At 42.3% G+C, this 24,872-nt stretch overlaps 2 protein-coding genes and 1 long non-coding RNA gene across 8 annotated transcripts in view; 1 reads left to right on the top strand and 2 right to left on the bottom strand.

Moving 5' to 3' along the window:
* nhej1 (nonhomologous end-joining factor 1) overlaps positions 1-3,571 on the bottom strand; it is a 382,674-nt gene extending 379,103 nt beyond the window's left edge. Inside the window, exon 1 of the mRNA XM_059967614.1 lies at positions 3,244-3,571. The gene's annotated coding sequence lies outside the window, so the exon portion shown is untranslated. The remainder of the gene's footprint in view (positions 1-3,243) is intronic.
* LOC132392971 (uncharacterized) lies at positions 150-24,623 on the top strand. 3 transcript variants are annotated; one of them, XR_009511698.1, is made up of 4 exons: positions 150-366; positions 16,522-16,627; positions 19,530-19,725; positions 24,411-24,623. It is a non-coding gene; the product is annotated as an uncharacterized LOC132392971 (long non-coding RNA). The 3 variants fall into 3 exon arrangements; XR_009511700.1 differs by having other exon boundaries at positions 24,389-24,623; XR_009511699.1 differs by lacking the exon at positions 16,522-16,627.
* cfap65 (cilia and flagella associated protein 65) overlaps positions 11,918-24,872 on the bottom strand; it is a 210,152-nt gene continuing 197,197 nt past the window's right edge. The window contains exons 32-35 of one of the 4 annotated variants that reach the window (XM_059967610.1): positions 24,419-24,553; positions 23,734-23,796; positions 14,175-14,246; positions 11,918-12,378 (exon numbers count right to left, since the gene is read on the bottom strand). In XM_059967610.1, coding sequence (XP_059823593.1) covers positions 12,204-12,378; positions 14,175-14,246; positions 23,734-23,796; positions 24,419-24,553 — 445 coding nt within the window. In that variant the 3' untranslated portion in view covers positions 11,918-12,203. Of the gene's footprint in view, positions 12,379-14,174; positions 14,247-16,118; positions 16,203-23,733; positions 23,797-24,418; positions 24,554-24,872 lie in introns of all 4 variants that reach the window. The other 3 variants (XM_059967612.1, XM_059967613.1, XM_059967611.1) reach the window with 3 other exon arrangements.

The following is a 24,872-nucleotide window of genomic DNA, read 5'->3' as shown; positions in this document are numbered from 1 at the left end:
TACGTTCTCAGGATTCAAGTTTATTTATCCCTTGTACAGCTAAATTTTTGTTAACATCCAACACAGCGGAGAGAGTGCTCACATGTCGCAACACATTCCAGTGCTAACATCACGTGCTTTCTATTCTACATTCCATCTAAAATCCCGTAATGCCTTAAGTTAAATGTGATTAATAAGCAGACCGTTTTTATCACTCTTGCCAAAGGGGAAAAGAAAGAACACAAGGTGGCACATAAACAGGGCGACAAAAGATTCTGTAAAGGCTAGAAATCTGGAGCAACAAATACAAAAAGCAGCAGGCCAGATGGCATCAATGGAAGGAAATAAACAGCCAACTCTTCAGGGTGAGCCACTTCACGAGGACTGGTAAGGAAGGGGCCCGATGCTAAGCAATGGCTGACTAGAGCCTTTATAACAATTAAACGGGGAGGGAGTCTGAAGTCTTTCTTTACCCTCACTTGTTCACATTTCTATATTTCCTTATTTTAACCTCTGTCAGGGAGTCTCAACTGATATGTTGTTCTGAGAGGTGGAGGGGAAAGGGGAAAGGAACCTACTACTTATGTGCCACCACTTACGTGGTCTGCTGTCCTCCTCATTGGATTCCTTCAGAGTCATAGAATCATACAGGACAGACCAGGCCCTTCAGCCCATCCAGTCTATGCCAAACTGCTATCAACCTACACCTGGACCCTAGCCCTCCCACCAATGTTCTTATCTAAACTTCTCTTAAATGTTGCAATTGAACCCACATCAACCAGCTTTCACTGGAAGCTCATTCCACACTCTCACCACCGTCTGAGTGAAAAGATTCTATCTTCAGCACTTTGCCTCTTCCACCATTCGCTTTTGCCATTGCCCCACCTCCTTCCTCCCCTCACCAGGTCTCATTCCTCAGCTCCCAACTTCGACATCATTCCCTCTTCCCTCTCCAGCTTCCCCCTCCCAGTTCAATGTGACAGAATAAAAGGGGAGGGGAGGGAGAGGAGTACAAGCTGGTGGTTGATAAATGAGACCAGGTGACTGTGGGAGGTAAGAGTTGGGGAGAAGGTGGGGCAGTGGGAAGTGGTAATGATGCAGATGCTAAGAGGTGAAAGGTGAGCCAGGTGAGGGGAAAGGCAGCTGGGTGAGAGAGAAAAGGGAAGCATGTACACACCAGGAGGTGAAAGGCGACACCAGGTGAGGGGAAAATGGTGTAGAAGTAGCAGGGCCTCTGACAGAAATATTTTAAATGTCATTAGAAACAGGAATGGTGCCGGAGGATTGGCATATTGCTCATGTAGTTCCATTGTTTAAAAAGGGTTCTAAGAGTAAACCTAGCAATTATAGGCCTGACAATTTGACATCAGTGGTGGGTAAATTAATGGGATGTATTCTTAGAGATGGTATATATAATTATCTGGATAGACAGCGTCTGATTAGGGATAGTCAGCATGGATTTGTGCATGGAAGGTCATGTTTGACAAATCTTATTGAATTTTTTGAAGAGGTTACGAGGAAAGTTGACAAGGGTAAAGCAGTGGATGTTGTCTATATGGACTTCAGTAAGGCCTTTGACAAGGTTCCGCACGGAAGTTTAGTTAGGAAGGTTCAATCGTTAGGTATTAATATTGAAATAGTAAAATGGATTCAACAGTGGCTGGATGGGAGATGCCAGAGAGTAGTGGTGGATACCTGTTTGTCAGGTTGGAGGCCGGTGATTAGTGGTGTGCCTCAGGGATCTATACTGGGTCCAATGTTGTTTGTCATATACATTAATGATCTGGATAATGGGATGGTAAATTGGATTAGTAAGTATGCAGATGACACTAAGGTAGGTGGCGTTGTGGATAATGAAGAAGGTTTTCAAAGCTTGCAGAGAGATTTAGGCCAGTTAGAAGAGTGGGCTGAAAGATGGCAGATGGAGTTTAATGCTGATAAGTGTGAGGTGCTATATTTTGGTAGGAATAATCCAAATAGGACATACATCGTAAGTGGTAGGGCATTGAAGAATGCAGTAGAACAGAGTGATCTAGGAATAATGGTGCATAGTTCCCTGAAGGTGGAATCTCATGTGGATAGGGTGGTGAAGAAAGCTTTTGATATGCTGGCCTTTATAAATCAAAGCATTGAGTATAGGTGTTGGGATGTAATGTTAAAATTGTACAAGGCATTGGTAAGGCTGAATTTGGAGTATCGTGTACAGTTCTGGTCACTGAATTATAGGAAAGATATCAACAAAATAGAGAGAGTACAGAGAAGATTCGCCAGAATGTTACCTGGGTTTCAGCACCTAAGTTACAGGGAAAGGTTGAACAAGTTAGGTCTTTATTCTTTGGAGCGTAGAGGGGGGACTTGATAGAGGTATTTAAAATAATGAGGGGGATAGATTGAGTTGATGTGGATAGGCTTTTTCCATTGAGAGAAGGGGAGATTCAAACAAGAGGACATGATTTGAGAGTTAGGGGGCAAAAGTTTAAGGGTAACACGAGGGGGAATTTCTTTACTCGGAGAGTGTAGCTGTGTGGAACCAGCTTCCAGTAGAAGTGGTAGAGGCAGGTTCGGTATTGTCATTTAAAGTAAAATTGGATAGGTATATGGACAGGAAAGGAATGGAGGGTTATGGGCTGAGTGCGGGCCACTGGGACTAGGTGAAAGTAAGCGTCGGCGGACTAGAAGGGCCGAGATGGCCTGTTTCCGTGCTGTAATTGTTATATGGTTATATATGGTTAAAAAGCTGGTCATTGGGGGAGGAAGGAGGCGGGTCAGTAGGAAAAGGGAATGAAGTTGGGAGGTTATAGGTGGAAGAAGCAAAGGGTTGAAGATGAAGATATACGATGAGGAGAACAGCTGCCCACATAAATGGTGGCATGTAGATATTAGGTTCTCCTTCACCTCCCACTCTAGACAACGCATCAGCCGAGACCCCCAAAGTTTCAGATAAGAAAGTAGACAAGTCAATAAGAAGTGAGAAAAAAATACTTCAAACGCCCCTAACTAAAAGTTCATCTTGCGGTCAGCCAGTATTTATGATCAGACAGACACGGCTGAGAATACTCTAGGACAACTGCTGTCCTAAACAAATAGAAACATTAAACATAACACAGGATTATAGTGAGGAGCAGCATACAAGATTGTGTGGTCGGTGAGGAACCCTGTAACAAATGAGGGACTAGGAAAGGCGTGCAGGTCCCCATATGGTGACTCAAACTCGTACAATCTGTGTTTGAAATATATATAATTTTTTAATAAAAGGCAACAAACCTCAGCTGGCTCGTTCTCACTAACTGCCTGGCTTCTCGTTGGGGCTGCCGAGCCGTCCACAATTTGTTCTCTCCAGAACACAAAGTGCCTCTCAATCGTTCCGCCCCTCCGCTCCTGCTCTATTGGAGAATTCTTTTCCCCTTCCGGGGGAGATAATCAAATATTAACACTGGCTGAATGTTTTCTCCATTCCTTGTTTATGCTACTTCTTTCCAGACCTTATTGTCTTTGTTTTAACTTCTAACCTTTTTTTCTTGCTTTGGGAGAGCATCTGGTAACTGTAGAGTCACTGTGAGCAATTATTCTGCAGTGTTTCCTGCTTTGCAAACGCGCCTAGGCTCTGTTCGTGGTAAACGTCATCGGGACTTCTGTCCAGTGAAATGACATCTGTCAATCTACTAAATTAATTTACGACCAACATAAGAATTGGAAGCAGGAACGGCCATTAGATTCCTCATTGTCTGCGCTGTCATTCAAAACATCACAGGGTCCCACACAGGAGATTAGTGTGCAAACTTAAAGCACACGGTTTTGGGGGTATGGTATTGATGTGGATAGAGAATTGGTTGGCAGACAGGAAGCAAAGAATGGGAATAAACGGGACCTTTTCGGAATGGCAGGCAGTGACTCGTGGGGTACCGCAAGGCTCAGTGCTGTGACCCCAGTTGTTTACAATATATATTAATGATTTAGACGAGGGAATTAAATGCAGCATCTTCAAGTTTGCAGATGACACAAAGCTGGGCGGCGGTGTTAGCTATGAGGAGGATGCTAAGAGGATGCAGGGTGACTTGGATAGGTTAGGTGAGTGGGCAAATTCAAGGCAGATGCAATTTAATGTGGATAAATGTGAGGTTATCCACTTTGGTTGCAAGAACAGGAAAACAGATTATTATCTGAATGGTGGCTGAGTAGGAAAAGGGGAGGTGCAATGAGACCTGGGTGTCATTGTACACCAGTCATTGAAAGCGGGCATGCAGGTACAGCAGGCGGTGAAAAAGGCGAATGGTATGTTGGCATTCATAGCAAGAGGATTCGAGTACAGGAACAGGGAATTTCTACTGCAGTTGTACAAGGCCTTGGTGAGACCACACCTGGAGTATTGTGTGCAGTTTTGGTCCCTTAATCTGAGGAAAGACATTCTTGCCATAGAGGGAGTACAGAGAAGATTCACCAGATTGATTCCTGGGATGGTAGGACTTTCATATGAAGAAAGACTGGATCGACTGGGCTTATACTCTCTGGAATTTAGAAGATTGAAGGGGGATCTTATTGAAACGTATAAAATTCTAAAGGGATTGGACAGACTAGATGCAGGAAGATTGTTCCCAATGTCAGGGAAGTCCAGAACGAGGGGTCACAGTTTAAGGATAAAGGGGAAGCCTTTTAGGACCGAGATGAGGAGAAACTTCTTCACACATAAAGTGGTGAATCTGTGGAATTCTCTGCCACAGGAAACAGTTGAGGCCGGTTCATTGGCTATATTTAAGAGGAAGTTAGATATGGCCCTTGTGGCTAAAGGGATCAGGAGGTATGAAGAGAAGGTAGGTACAGGGTTCTGAGTTAGATGATCAGCCATGATCATACTGAATGGCGGTGCAGGCTCAAAGGGCCTAATGGCCTATTCCTGCACCTATTTTCTATGTTTCTATCTCAGCTGATGTTTTATCTCAGTGCCATTTAACTCAAGATTCAAGATTGTTTAATTTTGTTTCCTGAACACAAGTGTAAAGGAGGATTGACTCCACATCTGTTGAAGTAGTCATAGAGTACTATAGCCCAGATACAAGCCCTTCAGCCCATCTAGTCCATGCTGACCTGATCTCATATCTAGTCTCTTCTACCTGCACCAGGACCATTTCTGTCCAACCCCTTGCCCACCTTCTTCCTATCCAAACATCTCTTTTAGTATTGCGTTGGTTTATTACTGTCACATGTACTGAGATACAGTGAAAAGCTTGCCTTGCATACTGTTCATACAGATCAAATGATTACACAGTGCATCAAGGTAGAACAAGCTAAAACAATAACAATGTAGAATAAAGTGCAAAAGAGTGCAGTGCAGGTAAATGATAAAGTGTGAGATCATAATGAGGTAGATTGCAAGGCCAAGAATCCATCTTATCATACATGAGGTCCATTGGCATGTCTCATAAAAGTGACGTAGAAGCTGTCCTTGAATCTGGTGAAATATGCTTTCAGACTCTTGTATCTTCTACTCAATAGGTGAGGGAAGAAGACATGGATATTTGGGGTGTGTGGAGTCTTTAGTTATGCTGGTTGCTTTACTAAGCCATAATCTATTGAGGGGAGGCTAGTTTCTGATGTTTTGAGCTGCGTCCACAACTCTCTGCAATTTCTTGTAGTCACATGTAGACCTGTTGACATACCAGGCCATTGTGCATCCAGAGAGAATGCTTTCTATGGAGCATTGATAAAAATTGGTAAGAATCATCAACAACGTGCTGAATTTCTTCAGCCCACTTAGGAAGAAGGGGCATTGGTGGGTTTTCTTGTCATGACATCAATGTGGTTGGACCAGGTCTGATGATGTTTGGTGATGTTCACTACTAGGAACTTGAAGCTCTCCTCCCTCTCAACCTCAACACCATTGCTGTAGACAGGAGAATATGCACCTGTTCTTTGAAGTCAGGGACCAGTTCTTTGTTTTGCTGACTTTGAGGGAAAGGTTGTTGTCATGAGACCTTGTCATTAAACTCTGTATCTCCGTCCTGCATTCTGACTTATTTTTATTTAAGATGTGGCCCACTACACCTGCAAAAATGTGTCACCATGCTTCCAGCATCAACATAATATGACCACAACTGCATGCCATAGTTCCTAAAGAGCTGTTGGATAGTGTACCAGGAGAAGGATTTCAAAAGAAACTGCAGGGGCAGTTAGGACATCTGCACACCACAGTTCCTGAGGACATGTTGGAGTGTGCATAATTAAACTTGGCAAGGTCCAATAAAAAGAAGTTAGGTTTAAGCAGAGCAGCCATTGTGTAAGCAAGCCAGGTAAGTGTGGAGAGTTCAAGCTTCAGCTCACAGAGGCTTAGGAGAGGAGAGGAGAGGTGGTGGCTGTAGTCAGATTTTTTTTCATTTACTTCTCTTTCCATAGAAATTACAGCACAGAAGCAAGCCTTTTGGCCCTTCTTGTCTGTGCTGAACCATTTTTCTGCCTAGTCCCACTGACCTGCACCTGGCCCATATCCCTCCATACACCTCTTATCCATGTACCTGTCCAAGTTTTTCTTAAATGTTAAAAGTGAGCCCTTCGCAAACATCAACGAAAACAGATGAGTGCCCCAAAGAATGACTGACAGTTAAAAAATTAGAACCCCAAAGACGCCCCCCCAGCTCCCCCTCCCACACACAAGCAGTAGCAAGGCAATGACTCCCCCCCACTCCCACCAGCAAAAAAGCATCAGCACCTCCCCACCAAGCACTCAAGTGTGCAGCAAAACATCAATAAAAACAAGGACTTGCAGTACCCCAAAGACTACTTGTTCATCCAGTAATTCAACATACCACTATATTTCTCTCTCGCTCTCTCTATCTCTATCTCCAGCCCCCCCATGAGGAAAAAAAGGTGTCCCCGTTTCACAGCAAGAGGGGAGACATAACAAACAACTTGCTGATTTACAATGTTAAAAGTTAGTTGCATCACTTTTTCCAAGCTCTGCACCCAGAAAGTCAGCACAGAGCAAAGCCAGAGAGTGGTAATAGTTGGTTGCCTCAGTGACTGGAGGCCCATGACTAGTGGTGTGCCACAGGAATCAGTGTTGGGTCTTTTGTGGTTTGTCATCTATATCAATTGTCTGGATGATATGATAGTCATAGCAGCCATCGTCATAGCGGACTGAGGCAGAGTGGGACGGCTTTGGCTCAATCAGGCTTCAGCGAGAACAGGCAGAGGCGAGGTTGAACGGAGCACAACAGCGCAAGCGCGTGAAAGTCAGCCTCTGAGATCAGCGGGGGAATTTTAAAAAGTGAGCAGAGGCTGAGTACGAGCTTCACTCCAGGTGAGGTAAGGCCGGGTAAGATCCTTTAATGAATCTAATCAGCTTAGGAGTAGGTAATGGAGGCAGCAGTTAGGGCAGTCGAGTGCTCCACATGAAGTATGATGACTACACCTGCAAAAAGTGCATCCAGCTGCAGCTCCTGACAAACTGTGTTAGGGAACTGGAGCTGGATGAACTTCAGATAATTCGGGAGGCAGAAGCAGGAGTTTAAGGGAGATAATCACGCCTAGGAGTCTTGAGACAGGTAGTTGGGTGACTGTCAGGAAAGGGAAGGGGAATAGACAGGAAGAGCAGAGCACCCCTGTGGCCGTTCCCATCAACAATAAGTATACCGTTTTGGATACTGTTGATGGGGACGACCTACTAGGGACAAGTTGCAGTGGTTGCGTCTCTGACACCGAGACTGGACCCTCAGCTCAGAAGGGAAGGAGGGAAAAGAGGAGAGCAGTAGTGATAGTGGATTCGAAGTTAGAGGGGTAGATTGGAGGTTCTGTGGAAGAGATCGAGAATCCCGGATGGTCTGTTGCCTCCCTGGTGCTAGGGTCCACGATATCTTGGATTGTGTTCTCAGTATTCTTAAGAGGGAGGGTGAGCAGCCAGATGTCGTGGTCCATGTAGGGACCAATGATGTGGGTAGGAAGAGTGAGGAGGTCCTGAAAGGTGAGTTTAGGGAGCTAGGTGCCAAGTTAAAGGACAGGACCTCCAGGATAATCTCAGGATTGCTACCAGTGCGGCGTGCAGGTGGGTTTAGAAATAGTAAGATTGTGCAGATCAACACCTGGCTGAAGACATGGTGCAGGACGGAGGGTTTCAGAGTTATAATTAGGCAGTTTTCCAGGGAAGGTGGGACCTGTTCTGGCGGGACGGTTTACATCTGAACTGGAGGGGGACAAATATTCTTGCAGGTAGATTTGCTAGAGAGGCACCAGTGGATTTAAACTAGATATGAGGGGGGAGGGAAACCAGAGAGTAGGAACAGATGTATGGGAGCAGGAAGGAAAAGAAGACAGTAAAGTTCTTTGTACTGTTAGAGATAAACAGAGAGGAAGAGGTGGATAATTTCTTAAATGCATTTATTTTAATGCTAGGAGCATTGTAAGAAAGGTGGATGAGCTTAGAGCAGGGATTGATACCTGGAAATATGATGTTGTAGCTATTAGTGAAACATAGTTGCAGGAGGGGTGTGATTGGCAACTAATTCCAGGATTTCGTTGCTTCAGGTGTGATTGAATTGGAGGGACAAGAGGGGGAGGTGTTGCATTGCTTGTCAGAGAAAATATTACAGCAGTGCTCTATTTGGGTGGAATAGAGGAATGGGAAAGGTGTAGTAACACTTATAGGGATGTATTATAGACCACCTAATGGGGAGCGAAAATTGGAGGAGCAAATTTGCAAGGAGATAGCAGATATCTGTAGTAAGCACCGGGTTGTGATTGTGGGAGACTTTAATTTTCCACACATAGACTGGGAAGCCCATATTGTAAAAGGGCTGAATGGTTTGGAGTTTGTAAAATGTGTGCAGGATAATTTTTTGCAGCAATACATAAAGGTACCAACTAGAGAAGGGGCAGTGTTGGATCTTCTGTTAGGGAATGAGATAGGTCAGATGATGGAGTTATGTGTTGGGGAGCACTTTGGGTCCAGTGATCACAACGCCATTAGTTTCAATATAATTATGGAGAAGGATAGGACTGGACCCAGGGTTGAGATTTTTGATTGGAGAAAGGATAACTTTGAGGAGATGCGAAAGGATTTAGAAGGAGTGGATTGGGACAATTTGTTTTATAGTAAGGATGTAATAGAGAAATGGAAGTCATTTAAAGGTGAAATTTTAAGGGTACAGAATCTTTTTGTTCCTGTTAGGTTGAAAGGAAAGGTTATAAGTTTGAGAGAGCCATGGTTTTCAAGGGATATTGGAAACTTGGTTAGGAAAAAGAGAGATATCTACAATAAATATAGGCAGCATGGAGTAATTGAGGTGCTTGAGGAATATAAAGAATGTAAGAAGAATCTTAAGAAAGAAATTAGAAAAGCTAAAAGAAGATACGAGGTTGCTTTGGCAAGTAAGGTGAAAATAAATCTGAAGGGTTTCTACAGTTATATTAATAGCAAAAGGATGGTGAGGGATAAAATTGGTCCCTTAGAGAATCAGAGTAGACAGCTATGTGTGGAGCGGAGAGTTGAGGGAGATTTTGAACAATTTCTTTTTTTCAGTATTCACTAAGGAGAAGGATATTGAATTGTGTAAGGTAAAGGAAACAAGCAGGGAAGTTATGGAAACTATGATGATTAAAGAGGAGGAAGTACTGGCACTTTTAAGGAATATAAAAGTGAATAAATCTCTGAGTCCTGACAGGATATTCCCTAGGACCTTGAGGGAAGTTAGTGTAGAAATAGCAGGGGTTCTGACAGAAATATTTCAAATGTCATTAGAAATTGGGATTACACCGGAGGATTTGTGTATTGTTCATGTAGTTCCATTGTTTCAAAAGGGTTCTAAGAGTAAACCTAGCAATTATAGGCCTGTAAGTTTGACGTCAGTGGTGGGTAAATTAATGGAAAGTATTCTTAGAGATGGTATATATAATTATCTGGATAGACAGGGTCTGATTAGGAACAGTCAGCATGGATTTGTGCGTGGAAGGTCATGTTTGACAAATCTTATTGAATTTTTTGAAGAGGTTATGAGGAACGTTGACGAAGATAAAGCAGTGGATGTTGTCTGTATGGACTTCAGTAAGGCCTTTGACAAGGTTCCACACGGAAGGTTAGTTAGGAAGGTTCAATTGTTAGGTATTAATATTGAAGTAGTAAAATGGATTCAACAGTGGCTGGATGGGAGATGCCAGAGAGTAGTAGTGGATATCTGTTTGTCAGGTTGGAAGCCGGTGACTAGTGGTGTGCCTCAGGGATCTGTACTGGGTCCAATGTTGTTTGTCATATACATTAATGATTTGGATGATGGGGTGGTAAATTGCATTAGTAAGTATGCAGATGATACTAAGGTAGGTGGCGTTGTGGATAATGAAGTAGGTTTTCAAAGCTTGCAGAGAGATTTAGGCCAGTTAGAAGAGTGGGCTGAACGATGGCAGATGGAGTTTAATGCTGATAAGTGTGAGGTGCTATATTTTGGTAGGAATAATCCAAATAGGACATACATGGCAAATGGTAGGGCGTTGAAGAATGCAGTAGGACAGAGTGATCTAGGAATAATGGTGCATAGTTCCCTGAAGGTGGAATCTCATGTGGATAGGGTGGTGAAGAAAGCTTTTGGTATGCTGGCCTTTATAAATCAGAGCATTGAGTATAGGAGTTGGGATGTAATGTTAAAATTGTACAAGGCATTGGTAAAGCCAAATTTGGAGTATTGTGTACAGTTCTGGTCACCGAATTATAGGAAAGATGTCAACAAAATGGAGAGAGTACAGAGATTTACTAGAATGTTACCTGGGTTTCAGCACCTAAGTACAGAGAGAGGTTGAACAAGTTAGGTCTTTAGTCTTTGGAGCGTAGAAGGTTGAGGGGGGACTTGATGGAGGTATTTAAAATTATGAGGGGGATAGATAGAGTTGATGTGGATAGGCCTTTTTCCATTGAGAGTAGGGGAGATTCAAACAAGAGGACATGAGTTGAGAGTTAGGGGGCAAAAGTTTAAGGGTAACACGAGAGGGAATTTCTTTACTCAGAGAGTAGTGGAACGAGGTTCCAGTAGAAGTGGTAGAGGCAGGTACGGTATTGTCATTTAAAGTAAAATTGGATAGGTATAAGGACAGGAAAGGAATGGAGGGTTATGGGCTGTGTGCGGGCCAGTGGTACTAGGTGAGAGTAAGCGTTCGGCATGGACTAGAAGGGCCGAGATGGCCTGTTTCCGTGCTGTAATTGTTATATGGTTATATGATAACGTAGTTAACTGGATCAGCAAATTTGTGGATGACACTAAGACTGGAGGTGTCGTGGACATAGAAGAAGACTATCAAAGCTTTCAGTGAGATCTGAAACAGCTTGTGTGATATGGAAAGATTAAATAGGTTAGGAGTTTATTCCCTTGTGTGTAGGAGAATGAGGGGAGATTCCATAGAGGTATACCAAATTATGAGGTGTGTAGATAGTGTAAATGGAAGCAGCCTTTTTCCAATGAGGATGGGTGACACTAGAACTAGAGGTCATAGGTTAAGGGAGATTAGTCAGTGCTGAACAGTTTAAACTGCCTACTTCCAATGATTTGCACCAGTACCAGAGGCCTTCATACCCCGACCATCCAGATACCTATTCAAACTTCACTTAAACATTGAAATCAAGCCACATGCACCACGTGCACTGGTAGCTCGTTCCACACTCACAACTTTCTAAGTGAAGAAGTTTCCCCTCATGTTCCCCTTAAACTTTTCAGCTTTCACCCTTAACTCATGACCTCTGATTGTAGTCCCACTTACTCGTCACTGTATCTCTAAATAAATAAATGTGATACACCCCAGATTAGCAAATTATTAATTTTTGGAATCTTTAGATTTCATCAAAGCATCTCCTGATTACAAAAAAGTCACTAAGGTAGAAGGCGGAGACAGTAAAAATAAAGCTGAGATAAACATTAATTTATTCAGTCACATTTAAATGCTTTATTTCTACATTAAAAGGCATTGTTTGGGCACCCAATTTAATAACAATTAATGGAAAAAAATCTAGTTATTAAATTCATATTTTATAATGCCACTTCTAAAATATCTAAAGCAGCAATTAAATTAATCTTTCCATTGTGAAAATTTTAATTGTGTAAAAAATTTCACTAACTATACCAAAATAAAACAAATTCAATGCAATGAAATAATTTTAAAAATCCAGGATTAACCCTTTGATTCAGATTATTGCTGTACCCAAAGTATCTACAAATCGCAAAGTGGTGTCCTAATGCACCCCTCAGGGGGAAAGATCTGACTCAGATGGTACGGTTGCTGATTGTACTGAAGGTCAGTGCGGTTTGGCTTTTACTGAATTCTTTGAGATTCAACCATCTGTTGCTTGGAATCCCACTGTAGGATGCAGACAGCAACTTGAAAACGTCAGGGGTTGCTGGGGTTTCTGGGCTCTTTATTTCAGACAAACTCGAAACTCTGGTGAACAAGCAAGGGAAAAATAAAAATAAATTATCATTAAACAGTAGAGAACCAGATACAGTATTGTTTAAGGGAGTGAGAATCATGCTTACTATCACTGACATGTTGTGAAATTTGTTGTTTTGTGGCAGCAACACTGTGCAAATACATAAAAGAAAATTATTAAAAGCTACAGTAAGAAATATAAGTAATGCTAAAAGGCAATGGAATAGTGAGGTAAAATTCATGGACTGTTCAGAAATCTAATGGTGGAGAGGAAGAAACTGTTCCTAATACATTGAGTTTGTGCATTCAGGCTCCTGTACCTCCTCTCTAATGGTAGTAATGAGAAGAGGGCACATCCTTTGTGATGGGGGTCCTTAATGATGGATGCCACCTTTTTGAGGTATCGCCTTTTGAAGATGTCCTCAGTGGTGGGGTAGCTAGTGTCCAGATGGAGCTGGATGAGTTTATAACCCTCTGCAGCATTTCCTATCTTGTTCATTGAAGCCTCCACACCAGATGATGACACAATCAGTCAGAATGCTCTTCACGGTATTTCTATAGAAATGTGCTAGTCTTTGGTGATGTACCAAACTTCCACTGAAATATAACCACTGGTGTGCCTTCTTCAAGATTGCATCAATATGTTGGGCCAGGGTAGATCCTCAGAGATGCTTGAAGCTGCTCACCCTTTCCACTGCTGACCCCATGATGAGGACCTTGACTTCCCCTTCCTTTGATTCTAACCTGGTAGCATTCAGTAGGATAAACAGCCTCCAGCTTTTTAAATTCTTTACCTTGCTGGCTGTTCCACTAGAACAGCTTGTAAATCTGCCATTACCACTGAGGGTAACTCTCAGGCAGTATAACATGTTTAATGCCAAGGTCTTGGACATTAGCTGTAGATAAAGGATCAAGGATCAACTTTATTCACCATATACATTTACATGTATTAGGAATATGCTGTGGTGTCAGGGCATAACATGTTAACAAAAATCAACAACATTCAACAATGATAAATAATTATATAAAAATAAATTTAGAAGTTAAAGTGCAGATAAAGTGCATACATGTCCTGCACTTGTAGGACTGCAGCCAATGACCTTTACTGCTGTCCTGACATTGCTGTAGCTTTCGTGTATTATAACAGGATGCTGCACCAAACCAGACAGTAATAGCTGATGTGAAAATGCTCTCTATGATAGCGGTGTAAAATTACACTAGTATGTTCTGGGGAAGATGGAATTTTACCAACTACCACAAGAAATACACCCTCTGCCAAAACTTTTGTTAATGAAGAAGATCTGGTTCTCCCACATTGATCCTGTGAAATAATGATGCACAGGAACCTGAACGGTGAAACAGTGCTAACTATAGAGTTGCTTATGATGAGTGGGTGGAGAGGAGACACATTTCTCCTGAAGTTGTTAATCATCTTCGTAGTTGTGAGGGGATTAAGCTTCAAGTTCTTGTGATTGGCCCAGGACACCAGTATTCCACAGTTGTACTTGGATTCATTGCTTTGCTGATCAAATAGTGTAAAAGTGGTTCAAAGTGCTTACAGCGCAGTGCTGTGATGGAGATAAATATAGAAGGGGGGGGGGGCTAACTAGAATGGTTGATCAGGTTAGCTGCCAAGGGGAAACAATTTAAAGAAGCTTGTAAAGGGCCAGCACAACAAGAATGGGCCAATGACCTGTCTGGAACATGTAATTTTTTAAAAATTCTATGCTATTATGTCAGTAATATAAATATCTTATAGGAGACTGTAAATGCAAGAGCTAATTTACTTCCAAAGTAACCTCACTTACTTGGGGCTGACGAGGTCTGATTCGATCTGAATCTCTGAAATCTCCTGTGCATTAATTTCAACATCTTGTGTACTAAATTCAGAGAAAGCTAAAGATTACTATCAAGAAGATATCAGGTTATCCCTCAGATGACTGAGTATTGGACTATGTTGCAGAGTTTAAGTCTCAGGCACACTGGATATTAGTCTATGTAGCCGTTGGAGTAAACTTTACCTGGAGTAGCTACCTGTTAAAAGGAGTGGTTTGAATAAAATAACGATTAAATTCTTTGGCAAGGAGGCTTGCTGAGAGAGTTGATTGAAGTATTATTGACGACTGTCTAGAAAGCCACAGGTAAGGAGCCCTGAGTCTGTGAGTGACTGTGGTAAGCATAAGCAGCTGTTTCCTAGTGAAATTGGTTTATTATTGTTACATGTACTGAGATGCAGTGAGAAGCTTGTCTTGCATACTGTTCATACAGTGGATTGAACTAGGACAATGCAAAACCACAACAATGCAGAATAAAGTGTAACAGCTACTGAAAAATTGTAGGCAAACAATAGGGTGCAAGTTAATAATGAGGTAGACTTGAAGGTCAAGAATCCATTTCATCGTACTAGGGAACCATTTAGTTGCTACAGACAAAGTGAAATATCATAACAGGATGGCAGTGGGGTAGAATCTTGAGCTTTAGAAGTGTCACTCTGAGTCATCCTGAGTAATAGAGAATGGAAAGGTGTAAAATAAAAGTTTGATTGTCAACAAGAACTCGCACATGGGACCACCCTCTACCCTGTACATGAATCCGATTAAAATCAAAGTAAAATTTATTATTGAAGTACATATATGTTAGCATTTACTACCTTGGGATTTATTTCCTTGCAGGCATTTAGAGGAAAATAAAGGAATACAATAGTATATACAAAAACTACAGTATACATAAACAAATACTGACAAAAAAAACAACATGCAAAAGAAAACAATTTGTGCAAATAAAAAAATACTAAGAATACGTTTTGTAAAGAATCCTTGAGAGAGAGTCTGTGGGTTATAGAATCAGTTCAGTGTTGAGGTGAGTGAAGTTATCCACACTGGTTCAGGAACCTCATGGTTGTAGGTTAATAACTGTTCCTGAGCCTGGTGTTGTGGTACCTAAAGCATCTACCTCCTGCCCAATGATAATAGCAAGAAGACTGCATGGCCTGGATGATGGGGACTTTGATGATGGATGATACTTTCTTGTGGCAGCACTCCTTGTAAATGTGCTCAGTGCTGGGGAGGGCTTTACTGTGATGGACTGGGTTGTATCCACCACTTTCCAGGACTTTTTTGCTCCTGGATTAGGGAGAAACCTTGCAGGACCTGACTGGATTATCAATCTCTCACCACAATGAACTCATTGGAGGTCACAAGGCAAAAGATTTATCCTACTCAGTCATTTCAAAGTGTCTTGCTGATTTTCAGTTTGCTTGCAACTCTCTCTGAAGCCTTACATATAAGTTGAGGCTTATTATTACTGTCATATTATTGTACTATATTGTCACAGATACTGAGGTAAAGTGAGATTTGATCTCACTTATGTTTAGCTTAAAAAAGAGAAAAATTAAAAACGCTCCACCTGTTTGATAAATGATATCATGCGGATTTGTGGATATTTTAAGAAATCATGTTTAAACCAGATTAAGCAGCATCCTACCAGTGAACGCCATGTTGGAAAGAATCCTAAATGTGTCTTGAAAATCAACAAAAACTGGAAACTCAGTGGAAGGAATATTAAAAATGTAGAATGAGTCACCATGTAAATAAAGAATTTTAACTAGAAGAGATTAAGAGCATAAATGATCAGACAGAAATATTTTAAACAGCAGTCTTTGAAGGCAGGTGTTCAGGCAAAGGATGCTAGTGGGGGAAAGATGCAAGGTATTGAAAATGAAGCAGTCAATGGGAGAGTAAAGAGATTCCTACCGACATTCACTACCTTATTCACTGCTCAGAAGTACTGGAAGATTCCCTGTATCAGTCAACTCTACCCCATCAATGGGTCCACTCCTACAGAGGAGAAAATGGTGGATATCTTTTAAAATATCAGGTTATATGTTGTAATGCAAATTGATGTGCATGAAATAGGGACAGTATAGTGGTTAGCATAACACTATTACAGCACTAGCAACCTGGGCTTAATACAGACCTTGGCACTGTCCATGTGGTCTTAGGAACAGAATAGACCATTCAGCCCATAGAGTCTGCCCTGCCTTTTGATCATGGCACAGTAGCACAGTGATTAGCATAACGATATAACAACGCCTGCAACCCAGGTTCAATTCCCACCACTGAACATTCTCCGTGTGGCCATATGGGTTTCCTCCAGGTGCTGTGGCTTCCTCTCACGTTCTGAAGATGTACTGGTTAGCAGGTTAATTCGTCATAAGGTTGTCATTGGGCCAGAAGGATCAACTACCACACCCTTTTTCTAAGTAAGTTAAAGATCTACATGTTATACTCTAAAATTCTGAAGCTTCATGATTGCAGCATACTTTTCCAGGTACAAAAAGATGACGGCAAAATAAAAGTGCAATATACTGGATCTAAACACAAGTGATATTGGAACAGCACTCAATGGGGAACATAAGAGATTCGGCAGATGCTGGAAATCCAGAGCAACACACACAAAATGTTGAAGGAACTCAACTGGTCAGGCAGCATCTAAGGAGATAAATAAACAGATGACATTTTGGGCTGAGACCCTTCATCAAGAATGGAAAGGAAGAGAGCAGAAGTTAGGATAAGGAGATGGGAGGAGTGGGAGGAGGGAAAGGAGTGCAAACTGCCAGAAGATAGGTAAGACCAATTAAAGGAAGGGGAAAGAAATGAGAAGCTGGGTGATAGGTGGAAGCTCTGAAGATATCTAGATATCCAAAGATATTAGTCTAAAGGAGTAGTGATTAGGGAACACTTCTGTGGGTCAGTTTGGACCTCCTTTCACAAACAGAAACTGCTTAGTCAAATACTGATTTTAAAGCTGATATGTATAGTTTATCAACCCAGAGATTTATGGAATATAAAGCAGAAACAGATAAATGAAGTTAGCCAGAGATCTGCCATCGCACTTAACAATGAAGACTTACATTCCTCATAAGGACAATGATGCATACCTTAGTGAAAAAAGTACTTGGTATATTTGCCTTGATAAGTTGAGCATTAGAATTGGAATTGGTTTATTATTGTCACATATACTGAAGTACAGTGAAAAGCTTGTCTTGTACACTATAAACATGAGATTCTGCAGATGCTGGAAATCCAGAGCAACACACACAAAATACTGGTGGAACTCAGCAGGTCAAGCAGCATCTATGGAGGGTAATAAACAGTTGACATTTCAGGCCAAGCAATCCTGATGAAGGGTCTCAGCACACAACCTCGTCTGTTTACTCCCCAACATAGATACTGACTTGCTGAGTTCCTCCAGCATTTTGTGTGTGTTGTCTTGCATGCTGATCAATTCCTTACAAGGTGCAATGAGGTAGTACAAGGTAAAGTGTAATAAATGTAAGAATGGAGTGCATCAGTTATGAAGAAAATGCAGTGCAAGTAAATGATAAAGATAACAATGTGGATTGTGGGGTCAAGAGTTCACCTTATCATTCTAAGAAACCATTATAGCAGCAGGGTGGAAGATGTCCTTGAGCTTGGTGGTATGTGCTTTCAGGCTTTTGTGTCTGCTGCCTAGGGAGAGGGGAGAAGAGAGAATGTCCAGGATGTTTGGGGTCTTCAATTATAAGAGTTGGGATGTCACATTGTAGTTCTACGAATCATTGGTTAGATTGCTTAGGAGTATTGTGTGCATTCTGGTCACCACACTGTAGGAAGGAAGTGGAGATTCACCAGGATGTTGTCTGGAAAGGAGGGCTGTAGTAAAAAGGGGAGATCAGATAGGTCTATTTATTCTAAATGGACATAAGAGTAAGGGTGCCAGAGATTAATAGTGCTCCACAGCAGTTGATGTTGGGACTGTTTCTTTTTACACTGTATATCAATGAGTTAGATGATAGAATAGATGGCTTTGGTACCAAGTTTGCAGATGATACGAAGGTTGGTGGAGGGACAGGTAATATTGAGGAAGTAAGTAGGCTGCAGAAGGACTTAAGACAAATGAGCAAGAAAGTGGCAAATGAAATACAATGTTGGAAATGCATGGTCATGCACTTTGGTAGTAGAAATAAATGTGCAGACTATTTTCTAAACAGGGAGAACATCCAAAAATCTGAGATGCAAAGGGACTTGGGAGTCTTTGTGCTGAAAACCCTAAAAGTTAACTTGAAGATTGAGTCAGTGGTGGAGAAGGCAAATGCAATGTTAACAGTCATATCAAGAAGTCTAGAATACAAGAACAGGGATGTGGTGCTGAGGCTTGATAAGGCATTGGTGAGGCCTCACCTTGAATATTGTGAAGAGTTTTGGGCTCCTCATCTAAGAAAAGATGTACTGACGCTGGAGAGGGTTCAGAAGAGTTTCACAAGAATGATTCCGGGAATGAAAGGGTTATCATATGTTTGATAGCTCTGGGTCTGCACTCATTGGGATTTAGGACGAGGGAGGATCTCACTGAAACCTTTCAAATGCTGAAAGCCCTAGACTGAGTAGATGTGGAAAGGATGTTTCCCATTCTGGGGGAATATAGGACAGGAGGGCACAGCCCCAGGATAGAGGGGGCATCCATTTAAAACAGAGATGCAGAGAAATTTCTTTAGCCAGAGGGTGGTGAGTTGGTGGAATTTATTATCACAGGCAGCTGTGGAGGCCAGGTTGTTGAGTGTATCTGAGGCAGAGCTTGATAGGCTCTTGATTGGACATGGCATCAAAGATTATGGTTAAAGGCTGGGGAGTGGGATTGAGGAGGAGAAAAAAGGATCAGCCATGATTGAATGGCAGAGCAGACTCGATGGGCCTAAGTGGCCTAATTTGGCTCCATTGTCTTATGGTTAGTTTGTATTTCACTCCAGATACCAGCATCTGCACACTATTGTCTCTCCACCCACCAAAAAACTTGCCCTCCAGTGGTGTTAACCTGTGTGCTCTTTAATTCTTCATTAATCTCTTCATTAAATTGGGTGTCAGACAGTTATTAGTGCACATTTTAACACACATAAAATGTTCGTGGAGCTGAGCAGGTCAGGAATATCTATGGAGGGAAATAAACAGTCACGGTTTCAGGCCAAGACCTTCACTCTGCCTGACATTGATGAGATGCTTGATGAAGAGTTCTGATCAAAAGCATCTTAACTCTTTAATTGTCTCCATAGATTATGCCTGACCTGCTGAGTTCCTCCAGGATTTTGAGTGTAACTCTGGTTGAATCTCTTTACTGTTACCTTCCAGGTGAGGCAACACTTCACTTGTGAGTCTGTTGGGGTAATCTATTGCATCCAGTGCTCCCAGTGCGGCCTCCTCTATATCGGTGAGACCCAACGCAGACTGGGTGACCGCTTTGTCGATCACCTCCGCTCCGTCTGCCACAACAGACAGGATCTCCCGGTTGCCACTCACTTCAACTCTGCTTCTCATTCCCATTCAGGTATGTCCATACATGGCCTCCTCTACTGCCATGATGAGGCCAAACTCAGGCTGGAGGAACAACATCTCATATATCAACTGGGTAGTCTCCAGTCCCTTGGTACGAACATCAAATTCTCCAACTTCTGGTAATTCCCTCCCTCTCCCTTCCCCCAACCCACTTTCACTCTGCCTCCACTTCTAGCTGCCTATCACCTCTCATGACTCTGCCTTCCTCTACTACCCATACTGCTTTCCCCTTACATTCCTTCTTCACCTCTCCTGCCTATCCCCTCCCTGCTTCCCCGCCCCCACCCCTTGATCTTTCCTCTGATTGGTTTTCCACCCTCCCCCCACCTTCTTTATAGGGCCCCTGCCCCCTCCTTCTTCAGTCCTGACGAAGGGTCTCGGCCCGAAATGTCAACTGCTCCTTTCAACGGATGCTGCCCGACCTGCTGAGTTCATCCAGCTTGTTTGTATGTGTTTATTTGACCACAGCATCTGCAATGTACTTTGTGTTCTCCTTACTGTTTGAAGTGTAGGTTTGAAAATTATGGAATAGAACTCTGCTAATCCAGCATGCTTGAGACATTGGTGTTCCACATATTCTTGACTGCTGGGTATTATTTATAATTGACAGTACATCACACTTTTAAGTTCATTTTTTTAAATATTGCACAACAAAACAGTATGTGTTCCGGTGAACCCATTGTTTAAAGTAGCACAAGACACAAGAGCAGAGTAAGTTCAAGGGAGTTAGGTAGGGAGCACTGTAAACAAAATCAGGTGAGTTTTAAAAGATTGTAGGAAACAGAAATAGGGAGGGAGAGAAAAACAACAGAAAAGGGAAGTTTTAAGGAATCTTGGGAAATCGAATCGGTTGAGTTTAAAGAGAACAGGGAACCTGGTTCTTAGCGAGTTAAAGACAACCCGTGAATTAGGACCCCAGTGACGGAAAGGGAGAGTGTGAGCTGGAGCCCAGGTGTGTTAAAGGAGAATAGGGAATCAGCACACAGTGAAGCAGATGTTGAACTGTCAGGATTTCTAAATAATCTGACAGGGAATTACCAGAGTTTTACTGTATTTCATTCCATCAGCAGGTGTACTAAGTGAAGGTTAAAAAATAATCCTAGTTAAGGAATTCAAATCCGTCAGTTACCCAGAGAGACAACATTCTGTCCTAGACTCATACTGAGAGATAAAGTTCAGACAGTTCCAAGGTAAAGTTAAGGATATTGGGCAACATGAAGATTGCATTAACTTTATGATATACCTTGAACGACTGTTAATAAAGTAGCAAAGCTCCTGGTTCAGGGTGTCCAGGGGTCAGAGGCCTGATGTCTGTGAGTCCAGGCCAGGTACTGGAGGTTGCAGACCCGATGTCTGTGAGTTTGAGAGTCCAGGGCCAAGGACTGGTGGCCCAGAGACTGCCTGTTCTGTGGTTGAAAGTTGTCTGTGTGTGAGGGGGAGGGTGGGTGGGTGGGAAAAGAGATTTGTCTTACTATAGTGGGCATGCAATGTTGGTGCCAGAACGTTTGCGACACTTGCTCCTAGCATATCTTTGGGTGAGTTGGTTATCAATACAGATGACGCATTTCACTGTATGCTTCAATGTACTGTACGTGTGATAAATAAGTTGAATCTGAATCTGTGTTTAATTTCAGATTCAAGAGCTTAGCTTTATTTGTCACATGTGCAACAAAATGTGTCGTTTGCATCAAATCTGCCCTCAAGTGTTGCCACGTTTCCAATGCCAACATAGCATGGCCACAACACACCAACCCTAGTCGTACATCTTTGGAATAAGGGAAGAAACCAGAGCACCTAGAGGAAACCCACGCAGCCACAGGGAGAACATATAACTCCTTGGAGACAGCGGCAGATGTAACCTCAATCTTACAGTAGTGCTGTAATATTTTTATGCTAATTGTTACTCTACTGTGTCACCTCTGAATCTGAAACTAAACAGATCTTCGTGAATTGAAATCTTGCAGATAAATCAAATTACTTGTGGAATGTTGTGTTAAATCTGCTGAGTAAAGACAGGATCTGAAGAGAAAAAATAAATCATTGTTAGCAACTGGCAAAACATCAGAGATCAGAGAGGGAGCATTTAGCAGTAGCAGTGGATTGATCTCAGACACAATAATAAAACTCCTCCCACCTTAAGATTCCATCCACTACTCATTCATTTCACACACCGCCTCGCCTCCCTCTCCCACATCAGCTCCTGGTTCCTTCTGCAGCCATGGAAACCAATCCCGCCTTCCTTCCTTATCAGACTGCTGGACTAGTATCCTTTGATGTGTTCCTACTCATCTCTCCCCAGCAATTGCCATCACATTCAACCTCCCATAGACCATAAGACCATAAAACATAGGAACAGAATAAGAGCATTCAATCCATTGTCTGCTCCAACATTCCATCTTATCATCCTTATCAACCGACCTCTCCTGCCTTCTCTCTGTAGCCTTTCATGTTCTTACTAATCAAAAGCCTATCACCTCCACTTTAAATATACCTAATGACTTTACCTCCACAGCTGTCTGTGACAATGAATTCTACAGATTCAGCACCCTCTGGCTAAAGAAATTCCTTCTCATCCCTTTTCTAAAGGGATGTCCTTGTATTCTGAGGTTGTACTCTCTGGTCCTAGACTCCGCACACTACGAAACATCCTCTCCACATCCACTCTATGCGCGCTTTTCAATATTCAACAGGTTTCAATAAGGTCTCCCTTTATTCTTCTAAACTCAAGTACAGGACTAGAGCCATCAAACACATTAACCCTTTCATTCCCAGTATCATTCTCAGGACCTCCTTTGGACCCACTCCAATGCCAGCACATCCTTACTTAGATAAGAGACTCAAAACTACTCACAATACTCCAAGTGCAGTCTGACCAATGCTTTATAAAGCCTCAGCATTATATCCTTGCTTTTATACTCTAATCCTCTGAAATTAAGCCAACATTGCATTTGCCTTCCTTACCAACTCAGCCTGCAAGTTCACCTTTGGGGAATCCTGCATGAGGACTCCAAAGTCCCTCTGCATCTCTGACTTCTGAATTTATTCCCCATTTAGAAAATAACCTATGCCTTTAATCCTTCTATTAAAGTGTATGACCATATACTTTCTCTATACTGTATTCAATCTGGTATTTCTTTTCCCTTCTCCTAATCTATCTGAGTTCTTCTGCAGGCCCCCTGCTTCCTCAAAACTACCCTGCCCTCCATCTAACATTTTCCTCTTTTTTGTCTGCCTCAATTTATAATGTCTTCGAACTTCACCCCTCCCCTGTTCTCTACCTGGCTCAATCTGCCCAACATCCAATAACATCCCCCTCTGTCAGTCCACCAGTCATCTCCAGTCCCTGTCCCCTCCTTTTCTTTACACTGGCTATTCCCCTCTCCATTCAGAGATGCAAGAGACTCTGCAGATGCTGGAAATCTAGAGCAACACACACACTTACAAACTGCCCCCAGCATATCCTTGGGTGTGTTGGTTCTTAATGCAAAAGACACATTCCACTGTATGTTTCAATTCACATACAATAAATAAATCTGAATCTGAAAGCTGGAGAAACAGGTAGAAACAAGCAACGTGGGGTACTGGAACTATGATATTAATTGCAGTAGTCATGATTAAGTGGCTCAGCCTAAATCGTTGACTGTTTATTTCCCTCCAAAGGTGCTGCCTGACCTTCTGAGTTCCTCCTACATTCTGTATGTGTCCCCCTCTCCACTCTCAGTCCCGGCACAGGTTTTTGACCTAAAATGGACAGAATTCTTTTACCCCACCACAACCACCCCCTCCCCAGAAGCTGGTCGGCCCAATGAGCTCTTGCTGCAGATTACTTGTTGCTTTATGTTCCAATATCCGAAGTCTCTGGTGTCTGGGATTAGGATAGGTACCTTCTTCTAAAGAGCCAGCATAGCACACGTATGATTATCAAATGTTTCCTGGCTCTCATTAATATAAATTATGCATATTGTGTAAGATTGGGTATTTACAAAGTAACTTCACTTACTTGAATAAGCTGCAATCCAGTTCTTCTTTACTTGTTGAAATCTCTTGTACACTCAAAGATGTTCTAAATTCAAATAAAACTAGGGATTACTGTGAAGTTCCTTACATAAAATCTCAGATAACTCTTCTCATATTCTCTTTATTGACTAAACAGATACATGGACAGAAAGAAATGTTGGGCTATAGGAAAGGAGTACATAAACATATAATGTAGAATAGCTCAGCACACTACTGGCTGACCATTTGATGACCATTTAACCTACACAGTGGGCGACACAGAGGTATAGTGATGAGTGCAAGCTTTATAGCACCAGCGATCCCTGATTGGGGTTCAATTCCTGCCACTGTCTGTAAGGAGTTTGTATGTTCTCCCCATGACTTCATGGGTTGCCTCTGGGTTCTCTGGTTTCCCCAACATTCCAAAGACACTTATGTTAGGATAAGTAAATTCTGGGCATACTATGTTGGTGTCAGAAGTATGACGACACTTACGGGCAGCCCCCAGCAATTCCTCAGACAATGTTAGTCATTGACACGAATGAAGCATTTTCACTGTATGTTTCCATGTACATGTAACAAATAAGGCTAACCTTTACACAATATGTTATAAATCATCTGGAGTGAACACCTGCCCTGACAATAAACAATTTCTCCAGATCTACTTTTCCCACTTCTCAGGGTGCTACCTGGAGACCAGGGGAGGCAGCGCGATCACCCTGGGTCGAGATGTCAGAACCACCTCTCCCCGATTGGCTTCAATCACTATATTCTGTAGCGTGTTCTCCAGAATCAGCTCCAAGAGGTCACAGAACTCGGGCAGTCTGGGAAGTGATGGAGACAAAGAAGAACAAGTTTACCTCACACCAAAATAAAGTATGCAATTGGTCTGCGTCTGATATAATGAATCTACAGAGTCAGAAAATCATGCTCGGTCATTCTCTGTAGGACGTCACACTAACCTTTTGAACACAATGTTTAAGACACATTCTGGCTGCAGGTTGTAAAATCTACAGGACACACTCCGGTGACTCACCAGCACCTCGCACCTTGAAGGACAAGGGCACAGTAACATGGAAACACCACTTGCAGGTTCCCTCCAAGTCAGTATACTAATGAGAAATCAGTGTTCCTTTATTGTCA

The sequence above is a fragment of the Hypanus sabinus genome, chromosome 4 (genome assembly GCF_030144855.1).
Source record: "Hypanus sabinus isolate sHypSab1 chromosome 4, sHypSab1.hap1, whole genome shotgun sequence".
In the NCBI taxonomy this organism is placed as follows: Eukaryota; Metazoa; Chordata; class Chondrichthyes; order Myliobatiformes; family Dasyatidae; genus Hypanus; species Hypanus sabinus.
This window is presented reverse-complemented; position numbering and strand designations above follow the sequence as displayed.